Source organism: Heterodontus francisci, chromosome 8, assembly GCF_036365525.1.
Source record: "Heterodontus francisci isolate sHetFra1 chromosome 8, sHetFra1.hap1, whole genome shotgun sequence".
Lineage (NCBI taxonomy): Eukaryota > Metazoa > Chordata > Chondrichthyes > Heterodontiformes > Heterodontidae > Heterodontus > Heterodontus francisci.
In genome coordinates, this window is record NC_090378.1 from 114294878 (window position 1) to 114314530 (window position 19653).

Here is a 19653-nt window from a genome sequence, read left to right on the forward strand (position 1 = left end):
TTACTGATTTATAAGTGGCTTTGATTTTGTTCCATTTCTTTAACATTGAGTTGTGAAGTTGGAGGAATTTTTTAAAAATTGGTTTGTATTTATAACTTGCATCTCTTGTCCACCGTGCTTTCCATGGATTTGAGTCTTGCTTCCTTAAGTTTATTTTAGTTGCTAAGGTGCCAGATTCCTGTCTAATCAAACATGGGTGTTCTTACTCAGCAGACTCCTGTGAAAAAGCATAAATAAATCCTGTCATTTATGTGTCCTCTTGTCACACTGTCAGCACCCCAAAGCACTTCACATCATAAGTTGCTGTTATGTGCAGTTAGTCCTCTGTATACAAATTGAATAATGAATTCTATTTAACAGACTACATTGGGCCTTACTCAGTTGAAAACCAGGAAGGGTCTGTGTCCTGTTCAGTATAGCAAAGAAGAAAAGAACATATAAGATCCTGAGGGGTCTTGACATGATGGATGTGGAAAGGATGTTTCCCCTTGTGGGAGAATATTGAACTAAAGGTCACTGTTTTAAAAAAAAAGGCGTCGCCCATTGAAGACAGAGATGAGGAGTAATTCTTTCTCTCAGAGGGTTGTCAGTCTTTGGAATTCTCTTCCTCAAAAAGCAGTGGAAGCAGAGTCTTTGAATATTTTTAAGGCAGAGGTAGATAGATTCTTGTTAAGCAAGGGGGTGGAAGGTTATCGGGGGTAGGTGGAAATGTGGAGTAATCAGTTCAGCCATGAACTTATTGAATGGCGGAGCAGGCTCCAAGGGCCGAGTGGCCTACTGCTCCTGTTCCTAATTCGTATGTACCTTGCATTTATACGTCTTTCACAACCTCCTGACATTCCAAAACGCTTCATAGTTAACAAAGTACAATTTAAAGTGGAGCCATTGTTGTAATGGAGGAAACAAAGCAGCTGGTTTGTGTATAGCAAATCTTTCGAACAGCAATGAGATAAATGACCAGATAATCCTTAGTGATTTTTAGTGATTTGATTGAGTGATAACTGTTGGCCAGAATGCTGGGGAGAACCCTCTGCTCTTCCAATAGTGCTGTGGGGTTTTAACACCCACTCGAGAAGGCACTTTAATATCTCATCCGAAAGGCAACACTTCAGACAATGCAGCACATTCTCAGTATTGCACTGAAAAATTTCCAAATCACATACCTCAAGGAATATTACAAGTTAAACCAAGATAGTTGAACAAGAGAGCAGAGGCTGAAAATAAGGCAAGATCAATTTAGGATGAAGAAATATTTCAGACACCAAGTGCTCAACACTGGAAATGATATGCCAGGTAGAGATGTGGAAGCAGCAACATTTTCACTCAAGAATTTCACCTTTAGCAGCCAAGGTATAATAGAATGATACAACAAAAAAGGAGGCCATTTGGTCCATTGTGTCTGTGCTAGCTCTTTGAAGGAACTAACCAATTAGTCCCACTGTCCTGCTATTTTCCCATAGCTGTGCAAATTTTTCCCTCCAGGTATTTATCCAATTCCTTTTTGAAAGTTACTATTGAATCTGCTTTCACTGCATCATTAAAAACTACATCATTGCTGTTTGTAGCAGCTTGCTGGGTACAAATTGGCTGCTGCATTTCCTACATTACAACATTGACTACACTTCCAAAATTACTTCATTAACTGGAAAGTACTTTGGAATGGCCTGAGGTGGTGAAATGTGCAATATAAATGCAAGGTCTTATCTATGTATTTTGGTGACATGGAATTATTAAACTATATGAGGAAAGGAGTAAGCACAGGACGAGGCCGTTCAGCCCCTCCAGCCTGTTCTGTCATTCAGTGGGATCATAATTGATCGGTATCTGAATTCCATCCACCCGCCTTGGTTCTATATCCCTTAATACTCTTGGCTAGCAAAAATGTATCTATCTCTGATTTAAAATTAATTGAGTGAGCACCTACTGCTTTTTGTGGGAGGAGTTTGGCCACCCCTTGCACGCAGCTTCTCTGCTGAATGGGCTGGCTGTGATTTTAAGGTCGGGATCCCTCTCCCCACCCCCCACCGCCCCCGTCCTAAAGCTCCCTCATGAGCAGAGGAAATTACAATACCCAACCAATTCCTTCTGAAATCCTAAAAACTTCAATCAAATCAAATGTTTTAAAATCCTGGAAAAGTCATTGACTGAAGTGATGCATGATTGCTGATTTTAAAAAATAATATATTTATGGGATGTGTGCGTCACTGACACGGCCAGCATTTATTACCCATCCCAAATTGCGCTCGAGAGGATGGTGCTGGTGAGCTGTTGGCCTTTGACACCTAAGTGGCTTCCTAGTCCATTTCAAAGGGCAGTTGAGAGTCAACCACATTGCTGTGGGTCTGGAGTCGCATGTCGGCCAGACCAGGTAATGCTGGCAGATTTCCTTTCCTAAAAGACATTAGTGAACCAGATGGGCTTTTACGACACTCGGGGAGTGACATGGTCACCATTAATTACTGAGACTGTATTTAAATTCCCGAGCTGCTATGGATTTAAACTCGTGGCTCTGGATTACTCGTCCTATAACATAATCACAATGCTACTGTTGTCACCCATCTCGCCCTCCTCCTGCCGCTGTCTGCTGCTAGGCTAATACAGATTGACTTTGCTGAAACAAAAACAAGAAATGCTGGATTCACTCAGCAGGTCTGGCAGCATCTGTGGAAAGAGAAGCAGAGTTAACGTTTCGGGTCAGTGACCCTTCTTCGGACTTTGCTGAACCTGATCACAGAGTCATTTTCAGCACAGAAGGAGTCTGTTCGGCCCATCAAGCTTTTGCTGACTCTCCACGGAGCTATGCAGTCAGTCCCACTCCCTGGCTCTTTTATACCATCATTCCTTTGCAGCAGAACTCTTCCCTCATCTAAAACCTTCACTGTGGTTCATACGTTGATCATGAGTAAAACAATCTCCTAAACCTCAAACTTGCAAAGATTTACAAAACTTCTCCCTCTCCAATGTAAAACTTTCTTCCCTCCCTTCCCTTAAAGGATTGTCAATCAAGATGTAATGAGTTAACAATACCACTAATAATTAACAAGATGTTAGGTTAGAAAAGTGTTGAAACTTGTTACTAGGGTCACCTGCAATTTCCTGTCTGATCCTCCCCCGGCTGGGCTGGTGCTGAGTTTAACAGCGTCACAATTCAGATACTGACGCGTTAGAAAGTAACAATTAGCCCCCTGCTCTCACTCTGCAGACACTTCTCTCACTGTGGGGGGGTTTATACACCTGTCCAAGCACCTCCAACCGAAAATGAGTGAGTCAGGTAAGATCACAACAAAGCTCTTTTGCATGATGTATATATAATTTCCCGAAACTCTCCTGAACCTGCAGTGCGCTCTCAAATTCACCAACCTTATTGTGTAATATTTAGGTTTATTTTCAAACGCAGGAACGTCTGTTGAATGTTTCCATTTTTGTTTTTAAAGCGAGCAATCCACAAAGGTCTCTCTTTCAGTTCGGTCTCAATGCCTCTTTAGATCCTATTAACCGCAGTTGGAGGTCAGTTGTTAAAAGGGAACCGTCCCGACGTTGTTTTGGAAGTGGAAATAGGATAGCAGAATCCCACAAGGTTTTATTTGGAGGGGGGGGCCTGGGGAGCACACCTCACCTGGACCTTTAGATCAAGGATGTTGCTACTAATATAGAAACCAGAAAGTGGGGGTTTCCACCAGGGGTTTCCAGTGACTCCATGAATTAAAAGTATGCCCAGCCTCCTGGTGTATGTATCTGCAGGGAGGGGAAGCCTGGTTTGAGTCAGTATTTTTCTTGTACTGGGGAAGAGCCCCAAGAATTGACATCTCTGCTCCCCAGTTTTCTGCTCTATACAGTTGCCAACTCTGGGCACATACTGGAGGTTTCATCATGTGACCTTCCACCTCCAGCTACCACCCCCCCCCCCCCCCCCCAAGACATTAGTCATCCAACATGTCCGTCTTCATGGTGCCCCTCTTCCCTGGGCAATCAGAGATGAACAGGTTCTTCATTACCTGAATGGTAGGCTCTTTGACAGATGGTCAAGAATCATTCTTTCACCTCCAATAGTTTTGATAACTAGTAAACAAAAGTGTTTAATTTTTTTAAAAAGATGCCTTTGTTTTTCTCTCCTGGGCTGCTTACAGCAGGTGTCCTCAAGATTAAGCTTGAATTCTTGGAGACTCCAGGGCAATCCTGGACAGGGTTGATAACTCTACTCACCTTTCTTGCTAGGGTATGTGCTGCATGGGCATCAAGTGACCTCTGGCATTCCACCCAAATTCCTGCCCCACACGTGGATCCACAATGCAGGCCGGTCAACTTGGAGGCATCACAGCCCTGGTCCAGTTTGTTGGCATTTGAGGTTTTCTCCAATTCTGGTCCTGTGGGTTCAAAGGCGTCTGTTACCAGGAAAGTAAGATTGGAGTGTTTGTATCAGAATTATGTCCCTTCTGGTGTTCTGCTGTCACTGATCAGTCTGTGGACCAATTCCCAACAAATTCAAGCTATGTCTTATTTCTATTATTTTTAAACTCCAGAGCCTCTTTCCATCTTTCACTATATCTCACTCTCCTAAAACCTGCAGCTTTTTAAGAAACGGATTTTACTTCCTGTTCAAATCATACGATGTTGAAGGAGGCCCTTCAGCCCATCGTGTCTGTGCTAGCTCTTTGAACGAGCTATCCACTTAGGCCGACTCCCCTACTCTTTCCCCACAGAGCAGCAAATTTTTCTCCCGTTTAAGTATTTATCCAACTCCCTTTTGAAAGTTGCTATTGAATCTGCTTCCATCGCCCTTTCAGGCAGAGCATTACAGATCACAACTCACTGTGTAAAAGAGAATTCTCCTCATCTTCCCTCTGGATCTTTTACCAATTATTTTAAATCTGTGTCCTCTGATTACTGATCTGCCAGTGAAAACAGTTTCTCCTTCTATCTTAATGATTTTGACACCTCTGTTAAATCTTCCCTTAACCTTCACTGTTTTAAGGAGAACAGTCCCAGCTACTCTAATTTTTCACCTTTGATGGCATCCAACATTCGAGGCATTTTCCAGTCTGACTTCTCAATGCAACATGCCGTTGAGCCTGATGTCTGCGGCCCTTGTGAAGGCAGATGCATTGCTTCACGATGGGTGCTGTTGATGTAGGGTTTCCTTGCTTCCAAAGCTATCCCGGGGTCTCCAGAATTGAAGCATTAATCTCCTGGACACAGCTGTGAGCATAAACCCTGAAGAAAAATCACACAGGTGTTAAAATAAGTGTGTGTTTCTTTTTCAATTTCTTTGAATACTGATTTATGAGCTATAAAAACATTAGAGATGCATGGCAGGGCACCTCAGTACCATTGAATGCACATCCTGTTCCATTCGGGAACTCCAGGATCCTTCTCATGTCCTGGACAACCACATGTGCAGGAAATTTCATCAGCTAGAGGAGCTTCAGCTCTGGGTTTCAGAGCTTGAGCAGCATTTGATGTCATTGCAGGGCATCTGCAAGGCGGAGAGCTACATGGATAGCATGTTTCTAGAGGTGGTCACTGCAGATTAAGGGTGTGCAGGCAGAGAGGGAATGGGTGACTGCCAGACAGTCAAGGAGGACCAGGCAGGTAGTGCAGGAGTCACCTGAGTGCATCTTGCTCTTCAACCAATATTCATCCCTGAATACTGGTGAGAGTGATGGTTCCTCTGGGGAGTGAATCCAGAACCAAGCTCACAGCAGCACGACTGGCTCGGCTGTACAGTGGGGGCAGGGGAAACCGGAGGAAGATTAAAAAAGCAGTAGCGATAGGGGATTTATATTTAGGGGAACAGACGTGCGTTCCTGCAGCTGCAGACATGAATCCAGGATGGTGTGTTGCCTCCCTGGTGCTAGGGCCAAGAATGTCACTGAGCAGCTGCAGAGGGAGGGTGAACAGCCAGAGGTCATCGTCCATATTGGTACCAACGACAGAGGTAAAAGTGGGATGACATCCTGCAGGCAGATTTTAGGGAGCTAGGAAAAGAATTAAAATATAGGACCTCAGAGGTAATAATCTCCAGATTACTCTCAGTGCCACGTGTTAGTGAGTACAGAAATAGGAAGATAGAGCTGATGAATACATGGCTGGAGAGATTGTGCAGGAGGGAGGGCTTTAGATTCCTGAGGCATTGGGATCACTTCTGGTGGGGAGGTGGGACCTGTACAAGCCGGACAGGTTGCATCCCAATAGGGCTGGGACCAATATCATGGAGGAGAGGCTTACTAATGCTTTTGGGGGAGGTTTAAACTAGCTTGGCCTGGGGATGGGAACCTGAGAGTAGATTCAGAGGGAAGAGAAGCAAAGCTAGAAATGGAAGGCAGAAATTAGTAATCGAGTGTGGAAGTTCAAGGAAACAAAGGAGTTGTTCAGTGATTAATGGTATATACTTCAATGTCAGGGTCAATTGAATCAGGCAGGTGAGCTGAGGGCACAGATTGACACTCGGAAGTATGATATCATAGTTATTACTGAACCGTGCCTTAAAGAAGGACAGGGAATGGCTGCTCAACATTCCTTATTACAGGGTATTCAGACAGGATAGAGAGGGGGATAAAAAAGGAGAGGAGGTTCACAATATTGGTCAAAGCAATACTTACAGTTGTGAAGAGGGGTGACATGCTCGAAGGATCATCAAATGAAGCCAGATGGGTTGAATTGAGGAACAAAAAAGGAGCAGTCACTGCTGGGAGCATACTATAGACTCCCAAACAGTCAGCGGGAGATAGAAGAGCAAATGCACAGGCAAGTTGCTGAAAAGTGCAGAAACAACAGGGGATTTCAATTATTCTAATATTAACTAGGAAAAATTCAGTATAAAAGGTACAGAGGGGGCAGAATTCTTAAAATGTATTCGGAAGAACTTTTTTAGATTGTACTTAGCAAGCCCAACAAGACAAGGGGCAAGTCTGGACTTAGTTTTAGCGAATGAATCTGGGCAGCTGGAAGGGGTATCAGTTGGGGAGCACTTTGGTAGTAGTGATCATAATTCAGTTAGATTTAGAGCAGTTATGAAAAAGAATAAAGATAGAGTAAAAGTTTTAAATTGGGGAAAGGTGAGATGTGATTTGGAAACAGCTACTTGAAGGTAATTCAGTGTCAGAGCTGTGGGAGGCATTCAAGGAGGAGGTAGTGAGGGCTCAGAACAAATAAAAAGGGTGGGACTCCCAAATCTAGACCCCCTACCCCACCCCTGGATGTCATAGTACATACGGAGTAGGATAAGCTTATCCGATAAGCTTATGTCGGATGCTGAGAGTTCAGTGCTGCAGAAAGCCTAGAGGAGTATAGAAAGATCCGGGGTGAAATTGAAAAGGAAATTAGGAAAGCAAAGAGAGGCCATGAAAAAATATTGGCAAATAAAATCAAGGAAAACCCAAAGATGGTTTACAAATACATAAAGAGCAAGAGGAAAACTAAGAAAAGAATGGGGACAATTAGAGACCACAAAGGTAACTTGTGTATGGAGACAGATGACGTGGACATAGTTCTTAATAGTTCTTCATTATTTCCACAAATAAAGAGTGACAAAGCAGATATTGTAGTTAAGGAGGAGGAGCGTGGAATCTTGGATGGGATAAACTTAGTGAGGGAGGAAATATTAAGGTGTTTCACATCCTTGAAAATGGATAAATCACCAGGCCCAGGTGAAATATATCCCAGGCTGCAAAGGAAGCAATGGAAGAAATAGCGGAGGCTCTGATCCTCATTTTCCAATCCTCTCTGGTTAAAGGCATGGTGCCTGAGGACTGGAGGACTGCTAATGTTGTACTGTTGTTTAAAAAGGAAAGAATGGATAGACTGAGTATTTACAGATCAGTCAGCATAACCTCGGCAGTGGGAAAATTATTGGAAAAATCTCAGACAGTATAAATCATCATTTTAGAAAGATCTGGATTAATCAAGGACAGAGCATGGATTTGTTAAAGGTAGGTCATGTTTGACTAAATTGAATTTTTCGATTGAACCGAGGAGAGTTGATGAGAGGAGCACATTTGATATAGTCGACATGGATTTTAGCAAGGCTTTTGACAAGGCCCCACATGGCAGACTGGTCAGAAAATTAAATGCCTATGGGAGCCAAGGGAAAGTAGCATATTGGATCCAAAATTGACTCAGTGACAGGAAGCAAAGTTTATGTGAGTGGAAGGCTGTTTCCAGTGGGGTTCTGCAGGGCTCAGTACTGGGTCCCCTGCTGTTTATAGTATATATCAATGATTTAGACTCAAATGTAGGGGGGCACGATTAAAAAGTTTGCAGATGATATGATAATTGGCTGTATAGCTGTAGTGAGGAAGAAGGCTGTAGACTGCAAGAAGATATCAATGGATTGGTCAGGTGGGCAGAAAAGTGGCAAATGGAATTCAATATGGAGATGTGTGAGGTAATGCATTTGGGGAGGGCAAACAAGGCAAAGGAATATACAATAAATAGTGGGATACTGAGAAGTGTAGAGGAACAGAGGGACCTTGGAGTTCATGTCCACAGATCCCTGAAGGTAGCAGGACAAGCAGATAAGGTGGTTGAGAAGGGATATGGGATGCTTGCCCTTATGAGGGAGGCCTGGAGTATAAGAGCAGGGAGGTTATGCTAGAACTATATAAAACACTAGTTAGTCCACAGCTAGAGTACTGTGTACAGTTGTGGTCACCACATTACAGGAAGGATGTGATCACGCTAGAGAGGGTACAGAGGAGATTTACGAGGATCCTGCCAGGAAAGGAGAATTTTACTTATGAGGAGCGATTGGATATGTTGGAGTTGTTATCTCTAGAACAGAGGAGGCTGAGGGGAGATTTAATTGAGGTGTATAAAATTATGAGGGGCCAAGATAGAGTGGATAGGAAGGACCTATTTCCCTCAGCAGAGAGGTCAATAACCTGGCAGCATAGATTTAAATTCATTGGTGGAAGGATTAGAGGTGAATTGTGTAATATTTTCACCCAAAGGGTGTTGGGGGTCTGGAACTCACTGCCTGAAAGGGTGGTAGAGGCAGAAACTCTCATCACATTTAAAAAACACTTGGATATGCACTTGATGTTCCGAAACCTACAGGGATACGGATTAAGAGCTGGAAAGTGGGATTTGGCTCATGTTGAGCTGGCAGGGACACGATGGGCCGAATGGCCTCCTTTGTGGTAAATATTCTGTGTTTCTATTTAGATGCAATGGGGAAGGCCTATTCGACTAGGTGGGGCAGTTGGAGGCTGGAGGTCATGAGATGAAATTTCCAGTAATAATCTGCCTGAGTCAGTGCCTGAGCTGGGCAGGGTCAGAAGGTGTTGGACAGTGACAGGGGACGTCTGGAGATTTTCTATCCACTAGGATCAGTGAGCAGTGAGACACAGGGAAGGAAACCCATAATCCTTGGTCACAGGCTGGCCGTGGGCACCATGAGTCAACCGCCTCTTTCAAGGGTAACTGGGAGATCTGTCAGGCTTGGGGAAGAGACTTTGCTGAAAAGGGTAAGGGAATAAATCAGCTCAGTACCTGCAGAGGCAGAATTGAGGACATGAGACTTTCTGACAATGACTGGCAGACAGGAAACCCAGACAGGGGGCAATGGATGCGGTGAATGGCTCTGGTCTTTGACCAGCTCACAAAGGCAGACTCTTTCCTTTCATTTTCACCTTTTGCAGTGAGACAATCCAGAACTTCAATCATTGAGTGTATGTAACTCAATATGACGGGACATCAGACCTACTGTTCTTTGATGGAATGAGTTACAGGCTGGAATCTAATCGAGGGGATGGGGTGGTTTCTATATAGAATAACAGATACCCGGGAGTGAGTTACAGACTGGAATCTAATCGAGGGGATGGGGTGGTTTATATAGAGAATAACAGATACCCGTGAGTGAGTTACAGACTAGAATCGAATTGAGGGGTTCGGGTGGTTTATATAGAATAACAGATACCCAGGAGTGAGTTACAGGCTGGAATCTAATCGAGAGGATCGGGTGGTTTATATATAGAATAACAGATACCCAGGAGTGAGTTACAGACTGGAATCTAATCGAGGGGATTGGGTGGTTTATATATAGAATAACAGATACCCGGGAGTGAGTTACAGGCTGGAATCTAATCGAGGGGTTCGGGTGGTTTATATATAGAATAACAGATACCCGGGAGTGAGTTACAGACTGGAATCTAATCGAGGGGATCGAGTGGTATATATATAGAATAACAGATACTCGGGAGTGAGTTACAGGCTGGAATCTAATCGAGGGGATCAGGTGGTTTATATATAGAATAACAGATACTCGGGAGTGAGTTACAGGCTGGAATCTAATCGAGGAGATGGGGTGGTTTATATATAGAATAACAGATACCCGGGAGTGAGTTACAGACTGGAATCTAATCGAGGAGATGGGGTGGTTTATATGGGTGGTTTATATATAGAATAACAGATACCCGGGAGTGAGTTACAGACTGGAATCTAATCGAGGAGATGGGGTGGTTTACATGGGTGGTTTATATATAGAATAACAGATACCCGGGAGTGAGTTACAGACTGGAATCTAATCGAGGGGTTCGGGTGGTTTATATATAGAATAACAGATACCCGGGAGTGAGTTACAGACTGGAATCTAATCGAGGGGTTCGGGTGGTTTATATATGGAATAACAGATACCCAGGAGTGAGTTACAGACTGGAATCTAATCGAGGGGTTCGGGTGGTTTATATATAGAATAACAGATACCCAGGAGTGAGTTACAGACTGGAATCTAATTGAGGGGTTCGGGGTGGTTTATATATAGAATAACAGATACCCAGGAGTGAGTTACAGGCTGGAATCTAATCGAGGGGTTCGGGTGGTTTATATATAGAACAACAGATACCCAGGAGTGATTACAGGCTGGAATCTAATCGAGTGGTTTATATATGGAATAACAGATACCTGGGAGTGACTTACAGGCTGGAATCTAATCGAGTGGTTTATATATAGAATAACAGATACCCGGGAGTGAGTTACAGGCTGGAATCTAATCGAGGGGTTCGGGTGGTTTATATATGGAATAACAGATATCCGGGAGTGAGTTACAGACTGGAATCTAATCGAGGGGATCGAGTGCTTTATATATAGAATAACAGATATCCGGGAGTGAGTTACAGGCTGGAATCTAATCGAGGGGATCGAGTGCTTTATATATAGAATAACAGATATCCGGGAGTGAGTTACAGACTGGAATCTAATCGAGGGGTTCGGGTGGTTTATATATAGAATAACAGATACCCAGGAGTGAGTTACAGGCTGGAATCTAATCGAGAGGATCGGGTGGTTTATATATAGAATAACAGATACCCGGGAGTGAGTTACGGACTGGAATCTAATCGAGGGGTTCGGGTGGTTTATATATAGAATAACAGATACCCAGGAGTGAGTTACAGACTGGAATCTAATCGAGGGGATTGGGTGGTTTATATATAGAATAACAGATACCCGGGAGTGAGTTACAGGCTGGAATCTAATCGAGGGGTTCGGGTGGTTTATATATAGAATAACAGATACCCGGGAGTGAGTTACAGACTGGAATCTAATCGAGGGGATCGAGTGGTATATATATAGAATAACAGATACTCGGGAGTGAGTTACAGGCTGGAATCTAATCGAGGGGATCAGGTGGTTTATATATAGAATAACAGATACTCGGGAGTGAGTTACAGGCTGGAATCTAATCGAGGAGATGGGGTGGTTTATATATAGAATAACAGATACCCGGGAGTGAGTTACAGACTGGAATCTAATCGAGGAGATGGGGTGGTTTATATGGGTGGTTTATATATAGAATAACAGATACCCGGGAGTGAGTTACAGACTGGAATCTAATCGAGGAGATGGGGTGGTTTACATGGGTGGTTTATATATAGAATAACAGATACCCGGGAGTGAGTTACAGACTGGAATCTAATCGAGGGGTTCGGGTGGTTTATATATAGAATAACAGATACCCGGGAGTGAGTTACAGACTGGAATCTAATCGAGGGGTTCGGGTGGTTTATATATGGAATAACAGATACCCAGGAGTGAGTTACAGACTGGAATCTAATCGAGGGGTTCGGGTGGTTTATATATAGAATAACAGATACCCAGGAGTGAGTTACAGACTGGAATCTAATTGAGGGGTTCGGGGTGGTTTATATATAGAATAACAGATACCCAGGAGTGAGTTACAGGCTGGAATCTAATCGAGGGGTTCGGGTGGTTTATATATAGAACAACAGATACCCAGGAGTGATTACAGGCTGGAATCTAATCGAGTGGTTTATATATGGAATAACAGATACCTGGGAGTGAGTTACAGGCTGGAATCTAATCGAGTGGTTTATATATAGAATAACAGGTACCCGGGAGTGAGTTACAGGCTGGAATCTAATCGAGGGGTTCGGGTGGTTTATATATGGAATAACAGATATCCGGGAGTGAGTTACAGACTGGAATCTAATCGAGGGGATCGAGTGCTTTATATATAGAATAACAGATATCCGGGAGTGAGTTACAGGCTGGAATCTAATCGAGGGGATCGAGTGCTTTATATATAGAATAACAGATATCCGGGAGTGAGTTACAGACTGGAATCTAATCGAGGGGTTCGGGTGGTTTATATATAGAATAACAGATACCCAGGAGTGAGTTACAGGCTGGAATCTAATCGAGAGGATCGGGTGGTTTATATATAGAATAACAGATACCCGGGAGTGAGTTACGGACTGGAATCTAATCGAGGGGTTCGGGTGGTTTATATATAGAATAACAGATACCCAGGAGTGAGTTACAGACTGGAATCTAATCGAGGGGATTGGGTGGTTTATATATAGAATAACAGATACCCGGGAGTGAGTTACAGGCTGGAATCTAATCGAGGGGTTCGGGTGGTTTATATATAGAATAACAGATACCCGGGAGTGAGTTACAGACTGGAATCTAATCGAGGGGATCGAGTGGTATATATATAGAATAACAGATACTCGGGAGTGAGTTACAGGCTGGAATCTAATCGAGGAGATGGGGTGGTTTATATATAGAATAACAGATACCCGGGAGTGAGTTACAGACTGGAATCTAATCGAGGGGATCGAGTGCTTTATATATAGAATAACAGATATCCGGGAGTGAGTTACAGGCTGGAATCTAATCGAGGGGATCGAGTGCTTTATATATAGAATAACAGATATCCGGGAGTGAGTTACAGACTGGAATCTAATCGAGGGGATCGAGTGCTTTATATATAGAATAACAGATAACTAGGAGTGAGTTACAGACTGGAATCTAATCGAGGGAATCGACTGGTTTATGTATAGAATAACAGATATTCGGGAGTGAGTTACAGACTGGAATCTAATCGAGGGGATCGAGTGCTTTATATATAGAATAACAGATATCCGGGAGTGAGTTACAGGCTGGAATCTAATCGAGGGGATCGAGTGCTTTATATATAGAATAACAGATATCCGGGAGTGAGTTACAGGCTGGAATCTAATCGAGGGAATCGACTGGTTTATGTATAGAATAACAGATATCCGGGAGTGAGTTACAGACTGGAATCTAATCGAGGGGATCGAGTGCTTTATATATAGAATAACAGATATCCGGGAGTGAGTTACAGGCTGGAATCTAATCGAGGGGATCGAGTGCTTTATATATAGAATAACAGATATCCGGGAGTGAGTTACAGGCTGGAATCTAATCGATGGGATCGAGTGCTTTATAAAGAATAACAGATATCCGGGAGTGAGTTACAGGCTGGAATCTAATCGAGGGAATCGACTGGTTTATGTATAGAATAACAGATATCCGGGAGTGAGTTACAGACTGGAATCTAATCGAGGGGATCGAGTGCTTTATATATAGAATAACAGATATCCGGGAGTGAGTTACAGGCTGGAATCTAATCGAGGGGATCGAGTGCTTTATATATAGAATAACAGATATCCGGGAGTGAGTTACAGGCTGGAATCTAATCGAGGGGATCGAGTGCTTTATATATAGAATAACAGATATCCGGGAGTGAGTTACAGGCTGGAATCTAATCGAGGGGATCGAGTGCTTTACATATAGAATAACAGATACCCGGGAGTGAGTTACAGGCTGGAATCTAATCGAGGGGATCGAGTGCTTTATATATAGAATAACAGATACCCAGGAGTGAGTGACAGACTGGAATCTAATCGAGTGGATCGGGTGGTTTATAGAAAGAATAACAGATACCCGGGAGTGAGTTACGGGCTGGAATCTAATCGAGGGGATTGGGTGGTTTATATGTAGAATAACAGATACCCGGGAGTGAGTTACAGACAGGAATCTAATCGAGGGGATTGGGTGGTTTATATGTAGAATAACAGATACCCAGGAGTGAGTTACAGACTGGAATCTAATCGAGGGGATTGGGTGGTTTATATATAGAACAACAGATACCCAGGAGTGAGTTACAGACTGGAATCTAATCGAGGGGATTGGGTGGTTTATATATAGAACAACAGACCCCCGGGAGTGAGTTACAGGCTGGAATCTAATCGAGGGGATCGGGTGGATTATATATAGAATAACAGATACTCGGGAGTGAGTTACAGGCTGGAATCTAATCGAGGAGATGGGGTGGTTTACATGGGTGGTTTATATATAGAATAACAGATACCCAGGAGTGAGTTACAGACTGGAATCTAATCGAGGGGTTCGGGTGGTTTATATATAGAATAACAGATACCCAGGAGTGAGTTACAGACTGGAATCTAATTGAGGGGTTCGGGGTGGTTTATATATAGAATAACAGATACCCAGGAGTGAGTTACAGGCTGGAATCTAATCGAGGGGTTCGGGTGGTTTATATATAGAATAACAGATACCCGGGAGTGAGTTACAGGCTGAAATCTAATCGAGGGAATCGAGTGCTTTATATATAGAATAACAGATACCCAGGAGTGAGTTACAGACTGGAATCTAATCGAGGGGATTGGGTGGTTTATATATAGAATAACAGATACCCGGGAGTCAGTTACAGGCTGGAATCTAATCGAGGGGATTGGGTGGTTTATATGTAGAATAACAGATACCCGGGAGTGAGTTACAGACTGGAATCTAATCGAGGGGATTGGGTGGTTTATATGTAGAATAACAGATACCCAGGAGTGAGTTACAGACTGGAATCTAATCGAGGGGATTGGGTGGTTTATATATAGAATAACAGATACCCGGGAGTGAGTTACAGACTGGAATCTAATCGAGGGGGTGGGGTGGTTTATGTATAGAATAACAGATACCCGGGAGTGAGTTACAGGCTGGAATCTAATCGAGGGGATTGGGTGGTTTATGTATAGAATAACAGATACCCGGGAGTGAGTTACAGGCTGGAATCTAATCGAGGGGATGGGGTGGTTTATATATAGAATAACAGATACCCGGGAGTGAGTTACAGACTGGAATCTAATCGAGGGGTTCGGGTGGTTTATATATAGAATAACAGATACCCGGGAGTGAGTTACAGGCTGGAATCTAATTGAGGGGTTCGGGTGGTTTATATATAGAATAACAGATACCTGGGAGTGAGTTACAGGCTGGAATCTAATTGAGGGGTTCGGGTGGTTTATATATAGAACAACAGATACACAGGAGTGAGTTACAGACTGGAATCTAATCGAGGGGTTTATATATGGAATAACAGATACCTGGGAGTGAGTTACAGGCTGGAATCTAATCGAGGGGTTCGGGTGGTTTATATATAGAACAACAGATACCCAGGAGTGAGTTACAGACTGGAATCTAATCGAGTGGTTTATATATGGAATAACAGATACCTGGGAGTGAGTTACAGGCTGGAATCTAATCGAGGGGTTCGGGTGGTTTATATATAGAATAACAGATACCCGGGAGTGAGTTACAGGCTGAAATCTAATCGAGGGAATCGAGTGGTTTATATATAGAATAACAGATACCTGGGAGTGAGTTACAGGCTGGAATCTAATCGAGGGGATCGAGTGGTTTATATATAGAATAACAGATATCCGGGAGTGAGTTACAGGCTGGAATCTAATCGAGGGGATCGAGTGCTTTATGTATAGAATAACAGATACCCGGGAGTGAGTTACAGACTGGAATCTAATCGAGTGGATCGGGTGGTTTATATATAGAATAACAGATACCTGGGAGTGAGTTACAGGCTGGAATCTAATCGAGGGGATCGAGTGGTTTATATATAGAATAACAGATATCCGGGAGTGAGTTACAGGCTGGAATCTAATCGAGGGGATCGAGTGCTTTATGTATAGAATAACAGATACCCGGGAGTGAGTTACAGGCTGGAATCTAATCGAGGGGATTGGGTGGTTTATATGTAGAATAACAGATACCCGGGAGTGAGTTACAGACTGGAATCTAATTGAGGGGATTGGGTGGTTTATATATAGAATAACAGATACCCAGGAGTGAGTTACAGACTGGAATCTAATCGAGGGGATTGGGTGGTTTATATATAGAATAACAGATACCCGGGAGTGAGTTACAGGCTGGAATCTAATCGAGGGGATTGGGTGGTTTATATATAGAATAACAGATACCCGGGAGTGAGTTACAGGCTGGAATCTAATTGAGGGGATGGGGTGGTTTATATATAGAATAACAGATACCCGGGAGTGAGTTACTGGCTGGAATCTAACGAGGGGATCGGGTGGTTTATATATAGAATAACAGATACCCGGGAGTGAGTTACTGGCTGGAATCTAACGAGGGGATTGGGTGGTTTATATATAGAATAACAGATACCCGGGAGTGAGTTACAGACTGGAATCTAATCGAGGGGTTCGGGTGGTTTATATATAGAATAACAGATACCCGGGAGTGAGTTACAGGCTGGAATCTAATCGAGGGGATTGGGTGGTTTATATATAGAATAACAGATACCCGGGAGTCAGTTACAGGCTGGAATCTAATCGAGGGGATTGGGTGGTTTATATGTAGAATAACAGATACCCGGGAGTGAGTTACAGACTGGAATCTAATCGAGGGGAATGGGTGGTTTATATGTAGAATAACAGATACCCAGGAGTGAGTTACAGACTGGAATCTAATCGAGGGGATTGGGTGGTTTATATATAGAATAACAGATACCCGGGAGTGAGTTACAGACTGGAATCTAATCGAGGGGATGGGGTGGTTTATGTATAGAATAACAGATACCCGGGAGTGAGTTACAGGCTGGAATCTAATCGAGGGGATTGGGTGGTTTATGTATAGAATAACAGATACCCGGGAGTGAGTTACAGGCTGGAATCTAATCGAGGGGATGGGGTGGTTTATATATAGAATAACAGATACCCGGGAGTGAGTTACAGGCTGGAATCTAATCGAGTGGATCGGGTGGTTTATATATAGAATAACAGATACCCAGGAGTGAGATACAGACTGGAATCTAATCGAGGGGTTCGGGTGGTTTATATATAGAATAACAGATACCCGGGAGTGAGTTACAGACTGGAATCTAATCGAGGGGAATGGGTGGTTTATATGTAGAATAACAGATACCCAGGAGTGAGTTACAGACTGGAATCTAATCGAGGGGATTGGGTGGTTTATATATAGAATAACAGATACCTGGGAGTGAGTTACAGGCTGGAATCTAATCGAGGGGTTCGGGTGGTTTATATATAGAACAACAGATACACAGGAGTGAGTTACAGACTGGAATCTAATCGAGGGGTTTATATATGGAATAACAGATACCTGGGAGTGAGTTACAGGCTGGAATCTAATTGAGGGGTTCGGGTGGTTTATATATAGAATAACAGATACCTGGGAGTGAGTTACAGGCTGGAATCTAATCGAGGGGTTCGGGTGGTTTATATATAGAACAACAGATACACAGGAGTGAGTTACAGACTGGAATCTAATCGAGGGGTTTATATATGGAATAACAGATACCTGGGAGTGAGTTACAGGCTGGAATCTAATCGAGGGGTTCGGGTGGTTTATATATAGAACAACAGGTACCCAGGAGTGAGTTACAGACTGGAATCTAATCGAGTGGTTTATATATGGAATAACAGATACCTGGGAGTGAGTTACAGGCTGGAATCTAATCGAGGGGTTCGGGTGGTTTATATATAGAATAACAGATACCCGGGAGTGAGTTACAGGCTGAAATCTAATCGAGGGAATCGAGTGGTTTATATATAGAATAACAGATACCTGGGAGTGAGTTACAGGCTGGAATCTAATCGAGGGGATCGAGTGGTTTATATATAGAATAACAGATATCCGGGAGTGAGTTACAGGCTGGAATCTAATCGAGGGGATCGAGTGCTTTATGTATAGAATAACAGATACCCGGGAGTGAGTTACAGACTGGAATCTAATCGAGTGGATCGGGTGGTTTATATATAGAATAACAGATACCTGGGAGTGAGTTACAGGCTGGAATCTAATCGAGGGGATCGAGTGGTTTATATATAGAATAACAGATATCCGGGAGTGAGTTACAGGCTGGAATCTAATCGAGGGGATCGAGTGCTTTATGTATAGAATAACAGATACCCGGGAGTGAGTTACAGGCTGGAATCTAATCGAGGGGATTGGGTGGTTTATATGTAGAATAACAGATACCCGGGAGTGAGTTACAGACTGGAATCTAATTGAGGAGATTGGGTGGTTTATATATAGAATAACAGATACCCAGGAGTGAGTTACAGACTGGAATCTAATCGAGGGGATTGGGTGGTTTATATATAGAATAACAGATACCCGGGAGTGAGTTACAGGCTGGAATCTAATCGAGGGGATTGGGTGGTTTATATATAGAATAACAGATACCCGGGAGTGAGTTACAGGCTGGAATCTAATTGAGGGGATGGGGTGGTTTATATATAGAATAACAGATACCCGGGAGTGAGTTACTGGCTGGAATCTAACGAGGGGATCGGGTGGTTTATATATAGAATAACAGATACCCGGGAGTGAGTTACTGGCTGGAATCTAACGAGGGGATCGGGTGGTTTATATATAGAATAACAGATACCCGGGAGTGAGTTACAGACTGGAATCTAATAGAGGGGATTGGGTGGTTTATATATAGAATAACAGATACCCAGGAGTGAGATACAGACTGGAATCTAATCGAGGGGTTCGGGTGGTTTATATATAGAATAACAGATACCCGGGAGTGAGTTACAGGCTGGAATCTAATCGAGGGGTTTGGGTGGTTTATATATAGAACAACAGGTACCCAGGAGTGAGTTACAGACTGGAATCTAATCGAGTGGTTTATATATGGAATAACAGATACCTGGGAGTGAGTTACAGGCTGGAATCTAATCGAGGGGTTCGGGTGGTTTATATATAGAATAACAGATACCCGGGAGTGAGTTACAGGCTGAAATCTAATCGAGGGAATCGAGTGGTTTATATATAGAATAACAGATACCTGGGAGTGAGTTACAGGCTGGAATCTAATCGAGGGGATCGAGTGGTTTATATATAGAATAACAGATATCCGGGAGTGAGTTACAGGCTGGAATCTAATCGAGGGGATCGAGTGCTTTATGTATAGAATAACAGATACCCGGGAGTGAGTTACAGACTGGAATCTAATCGAGTGGATCCGGTGGTTTATATATAGAATAACAGATACCTGGGAGTGAGTTACAGGCTGGAATCTAATCGAGGGGA

General features: G+C 43.2%; 1 protein-coding gene across 1 annotated transcript in view; it reads left to right on the top strand.

Moving 5' to 3' along the window:
- Window positions 1-3143: 3143 nt before the first annotated feature.
- The window catches only part of LOC137373085 (regulator of G-protein signaling protein-like), a 176344-nt gene continuing 159834 nt past the window's right edge, over window positions 3144-19653 (top strand). The window contains exon 1 of the mRNA XM_068037949.1: window positions 3144-3271. Within this exon, the coding sequence (XP_067894050.1) occupies window positions 3259-3271 (13 nt within the window). The 5' untranslated portion in view covers window positions 3144-3258. The remainder of the gene's footprint in view (window positions 3272-19653) is intronic.